This window comes from Fukomys damarensis, unplaced genomic scaffold, assembly GCF_012274545.1.
Source record: "Fukomys damarensis isolate Sample0158 unplaced genomic scaffold, DMR_v1.0_HiC HiC_scaffold_37, whole genome shotgun sequence".
Classification (NCBI taxonomy): Eukaryota; Metazoa; Chordata; class Mammalia; order Rodentia; family Bathyergidae; genus Fukomys; species Fukomys damarensis.
The window spans coordinates 21,978,871-21,989,994 of record NW_022900949.1 but is presented as its reverse complement, the minus strand read 5'-3'; the positions used below and the strand labels follow the sequence as shown (position 1 = coordinate 21,989,994).

The 11,124-nt window shown below is 39.3% G+C and overlaps 1 protein-coding gene across 8 annotated transcripts in view; it reads left to right on the top strand.

The window, feature by feature from the left end:
* The window catches only part of Mllt10 (MLLT10 histone lysine methyltransferase DOT1L cofactor), a 177,508-nt gene that overhangs the window by 25,415 nt on the left and 140,969 nt on the right, over nt 1-11,124 (top strand). For 7 of the 8 annotated variants that reach the window (XM_010619837.3, XM_019206869.2, XM_019206868.2 and 4 more), the window contains 2 exons: nt 2,707-2,758; nt 9,843-9,897. In XM_010619837.3, the coding sequence (XP_010618139.1) occupies nt 2,753-2,758; nt 9,843-9,897 (61 nt within the window). In that variant the 5' untranslated portion in view covers nt 2,707-2,752. The remainder of the gene's footprint in view (nt 1-2,706; nt 2,759-9,842; nt 9,898-11,124) is intronic. The other variant, XM_010619842.3, reaches the window with a different exon arrangement.

Genomic DNA, 11,124 nt, shown 5'->3' with positions numbered 1-11,124 from the left:
AAAAATATATATGTTTTTGTACCGGGGATCAAACTTGGGTCCTTGTGCTTGCAAGGCATGCGCTGGAACCACTGAGCTAAATCCCTGGCCCTGTATTTATTTATATTTGAATGCTGTGGTTCTTTGTATGCCTGTTTTTTTTTTTTTGTTTGTTTTTTTCCTTCCCTTGTGCTAGGGATTGAATCCTGAGCCTCATACATGCTAGGCAAAGTGCTCTGCCACCAGCCTTCATTTTCACCCCAAATCTTTTGCCTCTGATGTCAAGTCTAACAATTTTTTATCTAATGCTAGATCCTGAAGACTTTCCTCCAGTATTTGTTTATAGTTTTTTGCTTTGCTTTTGAATTTGTGATCCATTTAGAGTTAATTTTTATATAAGATATGAGACTGAAGTTGAAATTCTTATTTTTTGGTCTATGTTCCAATGCCCTTTTTTGTTTTGTTTTGGTTTTTGAGATAGCATCTTGCTATGCAGTTCAGGCTTGAACTGACTGTGTAGCCCAGGCTGGCCTTGAACTTGGAGTGATCCTCCTGCCTCAGCCTCCTGAGTGTTGAGATTACAGGTATATGCCACCGTGCCTGGCAGCTAGTTTGTTTTTTATTTTAGACAGGCCTTGAACTCATTATATAGCCTAGGCTGGTCTTGAACTGGCCTCCTGAGTGCTTGTCCATCATGCCCTGCTCTAGTGACATATTCTGAAAAGTCTGTCGTTCCTCCATTGTCTGGCACCATTGTTTACAATCAGCTGGGAATATTTGTATATATTTTTGAGGTTTCTATTCTGTTGATCTTTGTTCCTATGGCAATACCACACTGTGTTCATTGCTGTAGTTACATAGTAACTCTTGAAATTGCACCAATTCATCTCATTTTTATTCTTTTTCACAGTTGTTGAAGCCATGGTTGGTTTGTTTCAAACACATGCATATGTTCATACAAACTGTAGAGTCACCTCATACATGTGTGTGTCCGGAAGGTGTGCTGGGATGTTGATCGTAGTGCCCTTGAACCAGAATGTCATCAATTTGCCGAGGGTTGACGGTCTTTGATGTGGGAGTCTTTAGTCAGTGGGCATGCTGTGTCATCCTTCTGTAGATAGATGCTCTTTGATTTCTTCTGTCACTATTGCCTAGAGTTTTTGATTTTTCTTTTTTTTCTTTTTCTGGTACTGCGGGTTGAATTCAGAGAATACTGAGCTATATCTCCAGCCCTTTTAATTTAGTATTTGAGACAGGATCTTATGAAGTTGTCCAGTTTTCATTCCATTTGCCTCAAGTTTGAGAACTTCCCAAAATCTCCTGAATAGCTGAGATTACAGCTATGTCACCATACCCAGCTTCCTCTAGCTTTCCGATTATATTAAATTTAGTCATTGTAATTGTTTTAAAGACTTGTCTGCTAATCTCTATTTGTTACTTCTGGATTGATTTGATTCTTTCCCCTCTTGTTAGAGGATAAAACTTTCTGCTTCTATTAAAGTCTTCTTTTGAGGGAGGGCACTGGGGATTGCACCCAGGGGCACTACATTCCCAGCACCATTTTGGGTCTCATTGTCCAAGCTGTGCTTAAAATATACTTCTGCTGCCTCAGCCTCCCAGAGTGCTGGGATTTTAGGTGTGTGCCACCATGCCCAACTTTCTTCTGTGTGTCTTATAAATTTTCAGCTGTTGTGAATTTTACCTCCCCTTTCCCCCAGGGTCTCATTTAGCCTTGAAATCGACCCCTCTGCATCAGCCTCACAAGTGCTGGAATTACCAGGGTGTGCCACCATGCTCAGCTTTTTCTTTCTTTTTGTACTCCTGAAAATATCTCTGGACTTTTTCTGTCGTGGTTGAATTGCTGGGAAACAGTTTGTTCCTTTGGTTTTTGCTTTCCTGTTTTCTTTGGATGGAGTCAGGCTATGTTTAGGATTAAGTTTTCCTTGTCATTGAAGCTTTTTCCTTTCTTAGTACTTCTGTAAGATATGAACTGCTATGTTTAGGAGCAGGGTCTGTTCATTCCCTGTGTAAATTCTGGATGTAATTGCTTTTCCTTCTCATGGTGGTCTCTTTCCTGGCCTTGAGTTGTCCCTCCATGCTGTGCCCATGTGCATCTAGGCATTTCTTTCCCTGGCTCTCTGTTTAGTGCAGGTCTCCCTGTGAGTGCTAGCGTCTTGGCTTCCTTGGACTCCGCTCTGTTTCCTCTGCTCAGAAGACCACAAGCCTGGCCTGGGCATTTCCTCCCTATCCTGCAGCTTGGGGACTCCTGAGGCAGTAAGCTGGCCACGTAGGTGGCGCATGTCATTTGTCTTGGCTCCCAGGGATCAATTGTGTGTTATGTGACTTTTCCAGTATTCCCAGTGCTGTCACTTCATTCATTTTTTATTTCATTCAAAGCTAAATTTGGTCAGCTTTCTTTCATCTGGCCTAGAGGTGGTGTGGCATCTTCCTTCCTAAGGCCTAGTGAAGCTGAGTGTGTTTTAATTTGTTGTGTGGACCATTCCTGAGTTCTCTTAAGAAGTTTGTTCTTCATACCTTCAGCTTTGTTCTTTGCTCTTTTCAGTTCCAGAGATTTTGTATGTTTTAGGTACTGATCCTTCATAATAATAAATGTTTTGTAAATACTTTCCCCAAATCTGTCATTTACCTATTTATTAAATGTGCCCTTTGATGAGCAGAAATATTCCAATCTGATGAAATCTAATTTATCAGTGTTTTCTTTTATAGTTATTGCTTACTGTGAGCTAAGGCACTTTTGCGTACCCCTGAAGTCATGAAGGTAATTTCCTTTATTCTAAAAGTTTTTGTTTTTGCTAATTTATATTTAGGCCTGTGATTCAGCTTATTATTTTTTGTAGGCTTCACTGTTTGCATATTGCTGTCCATTTATTTTGTTCCATGTTGTAAAGGGCCACCTTCCTCACGTGATTGTTTTGATGGGACACATGGCCACAGAGGTGGGCATTCTCTCAGGAATCTTTATTCTGTTCCATTAATCTGTTTAATAGCCTTATGTCATTATGATGCTGATGTAACTACTTGTAACTTTATAAGAAGTCTTGTAGGGGTTGGGGATTTAGCTCAGTGGTGCCACCTGCCTTGCAAGCGCAAGGTCCTGAGTTCCATCCCTGGTACCGGAAACACCCCCCCAACCAAAAGAAGTCTTGTAGATAGAGGTGGTGGTACATGTTTGTAATCTCAGCTACTCAGAAGGCTGAGTTAGGAGGATCACAAGTTTGAGACTAGTGTACACAGTTTAGCGATATCTTTACTCAAAATATTAAAAGGCCTGGGCAGGGGATTTAGCTCTGATCAAGGTGTTGAGTTTGATCCCTAGTACTAAAGAAAAAAAAAAGGTCTAAGGGTATAGTTCAGTGATAGAGTAATCCTAGGTTCCATCCCCGGTACTGCCTAAAATAAAATAAAATTGAAAAATAAAGTTGAAATCAGAATCTCAGGTTAGGTTTTTTTTCCTTTTTCAAGATTGTTTGCACATGCTTCACATTTCCATGTAAATATTAATTTTTATTCGTCTCCAAATTGGAGCCAGATGTAGTGGCACATGCCTGTAACCACAGCACTTTTGGACGCTGAGGCAGGAGGATTTCAAGTTCAAGCCTAGTCTCTGCAATTGGACAACTTAGCAATTTAATGAGATCCTGTCTCAAAAAATAAAAAAGTTGGGATGTAGCTCAGTGTGAAGTCCTTGGTTTTCAATCCCCAGGAGTTACCCCCATCTTGGGGGCGACAAATAAGTTGATTGGATTATGGCTACACTTGCTTTGACTCTATTTCACTTTGCAAATTGGCACCATGGATGTCATAGTCACATGGCCTTCTGTCTGTTTTCGTAGTGAATCTCTCCACTTATATAGATCTTCTTTGTTGTTCTTTTTTTTTTGTACTGGGGATTGAACTCAGGACCTTGGGCTTGTGAGGCAGGCGTGGTGCCATTGAGCTAAATCCCCTGCCCTTATTTGTTCTTTCTGAACAATATTTTGTACTTTTCTTCGATCCTTTTTTTTCTTTTGGCTTTTTGAGACAGGGTCTCACTGTGTAGTTGAGACTGACCTGGAACTTACTATGTAGCCCAGGCTGGTCTCGAACTCACAGTAATCCTCCTGCCTCAGCCTCCCAAGTGCTGGGATTACAGGCGTGCGCTACCACACCTGGCTACTTTTCTTTGATCTTGATGGCACCTGTTTTAAAAATTTTTTTAATACTGGGGTTTGAACTCAGGACCTTGTACTTGCACGGCAAGCGCAGTGCCACTGAGCTAAAACCCCAGCCCCTACACATACATTTTTTTTTGGGGGGGGTTCCAGGGATTGAAGTCCCTGGCCCTCACACACAATTTTTTGGTGGTACTGGGGATTGAACTCCGGTCCTTGTGCTTACAAGGCAGATGGCAGAACCACTGAGCTAAATCCCTGGCCCTCACACACATTTTTTTTGAGAAGAGTCTTTCTATGTGGTTCTGGCTGGCCTTGAATTCCCTATGTAGCCCTATGTGGCCTTGAATTCGTAGCAGTCCTACCTTAGCTTCCTGAGTGCTGGGACTATAAGTGTACACTGGACTGAGTGAGATGGTAGAGGGAATGCAAGGAGATGGGAGTGAGGAGAGGATTGGGTGAGGGACGGGGTAAGCGGGTTAGGATTGTTGAGTTTGAATCATTTCTGGGGCTCAGCATTTTAGGGCTTGCTTAAGGCAGGGGATTATGTTTGTTCCAGAATATAAGCCAGGTAAAGGGGATGTTTAGGGTTGTATGCACCATGGATTCTTTGGTTCATACATGAAAGGTGGCAGGCAGATAGTTTGCTACCTTTAGGAATTAGCCTTAGGAGGCCTCTCTAAGGTAGTAAGGCTCGAGGCCTGTGATGGCGAACCTCATAGAGCTGTCAATGACACAGCCTGGGGATGTTCTCCTTATCCCTTGTGATGATTTTTGTTGCATGTATTTCGAAGCTGTATTTAATATTAAGTATGATTATTATATTGTCTTCATTATTTGACCTATCATGAAATGCTCCTCTCTTACCTGTATAACTGCTAACCACATTCTTTTTCTTTCCATATTTTAAATTGAGGGACAGTATTGAGGATTAAAACCAGGGCCTTCTCCATTGAGCTATGTCCCAAGCTCTTTTTTATTGTGAGGCAGGTCCTTGTTAAATCTCTTTTAAGTTTCACAGGCTGGGCCTACACTTTTTCTTAGCCAAAAGGCCGAGAAGTGATTCACAGGCTAGGCCTAAATGTGATCCTCTGTCCTCACCCAGCCTGAACTACTGGACAACAGAGCAAGACGCTATCTCAGGAAGAAAAAAAAAAAGATTTCTCTTGTGAGAAGCCCAAAAGTATAAACAATTGAAAGAGCAAAATAAAGATAATAGGAAACAGAGAGATAAATCTTTTTCAAACAGGACTAGGACTAAGAAATAGAAGGGGTAGAGAGGGAGGAAAAAGAGAAGAGGACATAAAAAGGATTAAGATGTGTTATGTACACATACTAGCTTCCCATGATGAATGTAATCAGTACATACTGCAGATGTACTAATAAAAAGAACAATTTAAAAGTTAAGAAAATCTTTTTTTTGTTTGTTTTTCGTTTTTTTTTTTGGTACTGGGGATCGAACTCAGGTCCTTGCGCTTGTGAGGCAGGCCACCGAACTGTTGAGCTAAATCCCCGGCCCAAGAAAATCTTTTTTTGAATTGTCTATTCTACTGGTAGAAGAGTCTTTCTATGTGGTTCTGGCTGGCCTTGAATTCCCTATGTAGCCCTATGTGGCCTTGAATTCGTAGCAGTCCTACCTTAGCTTCCTGAGTGCTGGGACTATAAGTGTACACTGGACTGAGTGAGATGGTAGAGGGAATGCAAGGAGATGGGAGTGAGGAGAGGATTGGGTGAGGGACGGGGTAAGCGGGTTAGGATTGTTGAGTTTGAATCATTTCTGGGGCTCAGCATTTTAGGGCTTGCTTAAGGCAGGGGATTATGTTTGTTCCAGAATATAAGCCAGGTAAAGGGGATGTTTAGGGTTGTATGCACCATGGATTCTTTGGTTCATACATGAAAGGTGGCAGGCAGATAGTTTGCTACCTTTAGGAATTAGCCTTAGGAGGCCTCTCTAAGGTAGTAAGGCTCGAGGCCTGTGATGGCGAACCTCATAGAGCTGTCAATGACACAGCCTGGGGATGTTCTCCTTATCCCTTGTGATGATTTTTGTTGCATGTATTTCGAAGCTGTATTTAATATTAAGTATGATTATTATATTGTCTTCATTATTTGACCTATCATGAAATGCTCCTCTCTTACCTGTATAACTGCTAACCACATTCTTTTTCTTTCCATATTTTAAATTGAGGGACAGTATTGAGGATTAAAACCAGGGCCTTCTCCATTGAGCTATGTCCCAAGCTCTTTTTTATTGTGAGGCAGGTCCTTGTTAAATCTCTTTTAAGTTTCACAGGCTGGGCCTACACTTTTTCTTAGCCAAAAGGCCGAGAAGTGATTCACAGGCTAGGCCTAAATGTGATCCTCTGTCCTCACCCAGCCTGAACTACTGGACAACAGAGCAAGACGCTATCTCAGGAAGAAAAAAAAAAAGATTTCTCTTGTGAGAAGCCCAAAAGTATAAACAATTGAAAGAGCAAAATAAAGATAATAGGAAACAGAGAGATAAATCTTTTTCAAACAGGACTAGGACTAAGAAATAGAAGGGGTAGAGAGGGAGGAAAAAGAGAAGAGGACATAAAAAGGATTAAGATGTGTTATGTACACATACTAGCTTCCCATGATGAATGTAATCAGTACATACTGCAGATGTACTAATAAAAAGAACAATTTAAAAGTTAAGAAAATCTTTTTTTTGTTTGTTTTTCGTTTTTTTTTTTGGTACTGGGGATCGAACTCAGGTCCTTGCGCTTGTGAGGCAGGCCACCGAACTGTTGAGCTAAATCCCCGGCCCAAGAAAATCTTTTTTTGAATTGTCTATTCTACTGGTTTTAAAAAAATTTCTTAGTTGCGACTGATAATTTTTGTTTTTATTTCTGACTTTTTTTTTTTTGAGATTAAAGTTTTGCTCTAATTCAGGGTGGCTTTGAATTCATACATAGCCCAGGCTGGCCTCAAATTTGTGATTGATCTGCTTCAGCCTCCCAAGTACTGGGATAACAGATGAGTGCCACCACAGCTGTCTTTAATTATTACATTAAAATGTTTTTAAACATTTTAAATTTATATTAATAATAAGGTTTAACAGTCTGATATGTTCTTCCTTTTTTGGTACCAGGGATTAAACTTGGGTCCTTGCCCTTGCGAGGCAGGTGGCAGAAGCACTGAGCTAAATCCTTGGCTCCAACAGTCTAATATTAATTTGTCTTTCCCAGTTGGTTTACGAAGTTTTATGTCTGGATCGGAGGACAAATCTGAGTATGAGATAAAATTTGGGAGTTACTGATGTATTTTTGTAATTTAGATGGCAGTGGAAATTTTCGACAATGAATTAGATTGTCTATTCATCATGTCCATTTTTTGCATCATGCAGGGCCGTGGATTTAGCTTATTGGTTTCACTGCCTGCCTCTCAAGTGCAAGGACCAGAGTTCTATTCCCAGTACCAAAAAAAAAAAAAAAAAAATCTAATGACATACAGCAGTGGTGGCGAACCTTTTACTGTGGTGCTTTCAGTGATAAAAACAGCCACTATGGCATGCGTGCCATAGGTTTGCCTCCACTGACATAGCTATTTTAGGGTTCAGCCTTGCGTGAGTGCAACGTTTAAAAGTTTAGATGTCAGGTGTGGTATGTACACCTGTAATCCCAGGGTGAGCCTAGGAGGATCACCGGGAGTTGGCGGCCAGCCTGGGCTATGTGGTAAGTTCAAGGCCTGCCAGACCCTGTCTCAGAAAAGCAAACAAAAAACAAAAAAACAAGTTTAGAGTAGGTCATCAGAAAAGTGCTGCCAAACGGGTAAGAGGAAAATGAAGGATAGAAAAGAACAGGAAGACAAGAAATCCAGGATCTTGTGATTTAATTTACTGTTTCATCTTAATTTCTCTGTCCTGGTTTTCCTTTGAAATTCATTTATTTTATTGTATACTGCAAACCTTTTGGGAACAATCCAAGGTATAAATAAGTAGTCATGTGAGACCTTTGTGGACACATTCCTCATAGTAGGACAATGCTGGTGAAACTTACTCTTTCATTTTTATACTTACACATTTTTTTTTGTTTTGGTGCCAGGGATCAAACTCTGACTCTTGTGCTTGTGAGGCAGTTATAGTGCCACTGAGCTACTGATAGTAGTAAAAAGAAAATGGTAATACTAGCTGTAAGATTATTATTATTTTTTTCTTTGTTTGGTACCAGGGATCGAACTTGGGACTTTGCACTTGCGAGATATAGGCAGTGGCACCACTGAGCTAAATCCCTGGCCCCAGATTATTTTTGTTTTTACGTTTTTAGACGGCAGTGTGGAGCTATCCACACAGTAATTTTGAGTATCACTGTGTGTAAGAGTAGAATCATTAGACTGATTCCTTCCTTCAGAAAGGAGATTGATACATGTGGGGTCATGTCTTGTTGCTGAAATGAAATCAAAATTCTAACTTTTTTTTTTGGTACTGGGATTGAACTCGGGTCCTTGTCCTTGCAAGGCAGGCGGTGGAACTGCTGAGCTAAATCCCCGGCCCAAAGTTCTAACCTTTTGAGGTTGACTTTTTTTTTTCTTTTTGGTGTTGGAGATTGAAGGGAGTTTGTCTCTTTATTGTAGGATAAACCAGACCTACTCCAATAATTCTTTGTGGTCTCGGATAGCAGAGATCTACGTAAATGTTAAAAATCTTACCGTGGTCCTGCGTTGATAGTGTCTCTTTTTTGTTTGTGTTTTTGAATGTGGTCTTGCTAGGTTGCTCAGGCTCATGCCTCAGTTTGTATTCCCATGTTATGAGGATGGTAAGTGCACTCTACAGTGACTGCCTCTTTTTTTTTTAGTGAAATTTTATTTATTTTTTCTTAATGAGTTTATTGGTACTTTTAAAGTATACAGTAGTTACATTCATCATTGGGATCTTGTGTCTTTACATGACAGGTCTTGGTTCTCATTTTTTCTCCATACCCCTAACTCTCCCTTCACCCCCTTAAGTGAGATTTTAAATAATTGCTGCAGGATTTTTAAAGTTAAAATGTATTTTATTCATTTATTTTTGTGGTTACTGGGGATTGAACTCAGGGTCTTGTGGTACTGGGGATTGAACTTGAGTCCTTGTGCTTGTAAGGCAGTCAGTGAAACCACTGAGCTAAATCCCCGGCCCTTCTTATCATACATCCTCAGTCTTTTTTTCTCAGTCCTTTTTTATTCTGAGACAGGATCTCACTCAGTCACTAAATTGCCCAGGCTGGGTTTGAATTTGCAGTCCTCCTTCTTGGCCTTCTACCATGCTGAGATTACAGGTGTGCACCTGTCTAAAATGGTTATCTCAGTTCATGATATTAATTCTTGCCATGATTCTGGTTGTAAACCAGATTGATCAAGAACCAAGTCAAATTTCCCCATAAGGTCAACACTAAACATAACATTGAATTTGGTCTGGTTCTTGTCTAGTTCTGTTGTGACCAGAATTGTGGAAAGAATTAAGTTCTGAACCAAGATACCATAGTACCTTAAAAGAAGTTGTTAACCTGGTGCTCTTTGGAAGATCACATGTTATTTAAAACAGTCATTTTGTGAGGAATGTTGAACTTTTGATGGAGACAAAAATACAAATACTGTTCCCATATTTTCCATTTTGAACATGCAGGTAAAGTGTTACATTTTCATAATCTGAAAATCTTTTCACTTCTTCTTTTTTCTTTTTTTTTTTTAAAGAGATGTGAACTGTGTCCCCATAAGGATGGAGCTTTAAAAAGAACAGATAATGGGGGTAAGTACAGAGAGTTTTGAAAAAAATTTCTATGGAAAACTGGAGTGGGTGAGAATTATTTTAAAATGTCTAATAGTTTATATTTTATCAAATAGTGTTTACTAATTTTTAGAAAAGTGGATGTAAGTTATTAATTGTATGAAACTGATGTTTCTACTAAAGACAAACATTGGCTATTTTATGCCTAGTGATTGCATACTCCCAAATTAAATTTCTTTTTCTTTTTCTGAGATTGGTCCCACTGTTTCCAGGCTTACCTTGTCCTCAAGACCCCTCTGCCTCTCATGGGTGGGATGCAGGTGTGACCTTGCCTGGTGTAGTTTTTAAAATGGGAGCTAAATTTGAAACTTCTGAAAAATAAGCTGTATTCTGATTTTTCTTTCGTGTGTTTCTAGAGGGTTGATGTTTCTAATAAATGCTGATTTTACACTCCAGGATTTATGTTGCTTGAATATAAAGAAATGCTGACTTCTATCGCTACATTTTGATGTTCTTCATTGTTTACTTGAGTATTCCTAATCTGAATACCCCAGAATATGAATTGCTCCCAAATCTAAGTTTTTGAGCACTAATTTTGGTTAATGGAGCATTTCAGATTTTGGAGGTTTGGGTTAGGGAAGCTCAGCAAATATTTTAAAATCTGGAAATCTCTAAAATCTGAAACACTCTGTTTCCAAGCATTTTGAGTGAGGAATAGGTATCCTGTTGTTAACTTCATTCATTCTTTTGGGTGTCTTTTTCAGAGAAATTAATATTTTTCTACAGCTTAGTACTTTCAAAAATAGGTTGACATGAATTTATTAAATTGATATACTTGAAGATGTAAGTAATTGATAAGGAACTTATTCTACTTATTTACTGCCTCTGTTAAGCTCCTATAAGATTTTCTTTTACTTTGTCAGGAATTATACCCATTTTTGTCTTTGGAAAGTTAAATCAGCTTTTTTTCCCCCAGAATAAACTGAATTATTGTGGTATTTAGTTGGCTAATGCTTTGTTTGGAATTTTGATATCTGATTCTGAAATTAAAGAAATTAGGTTGTGATTTTCCTTACTATAGTCTTAATCAAATTTTGGCATTAATGTTATGCTGTTCTCAACAAGTTGGGAAGTATTCTCTTTTCTTGTTTTTAGAAATACTTGTGTAAGATGGACATCATGTCATCCTTACACGTTTGGTAGAATTCACTGCTAAATCTGTTTTGAGTTTTCTGAAGGTTGTAATTC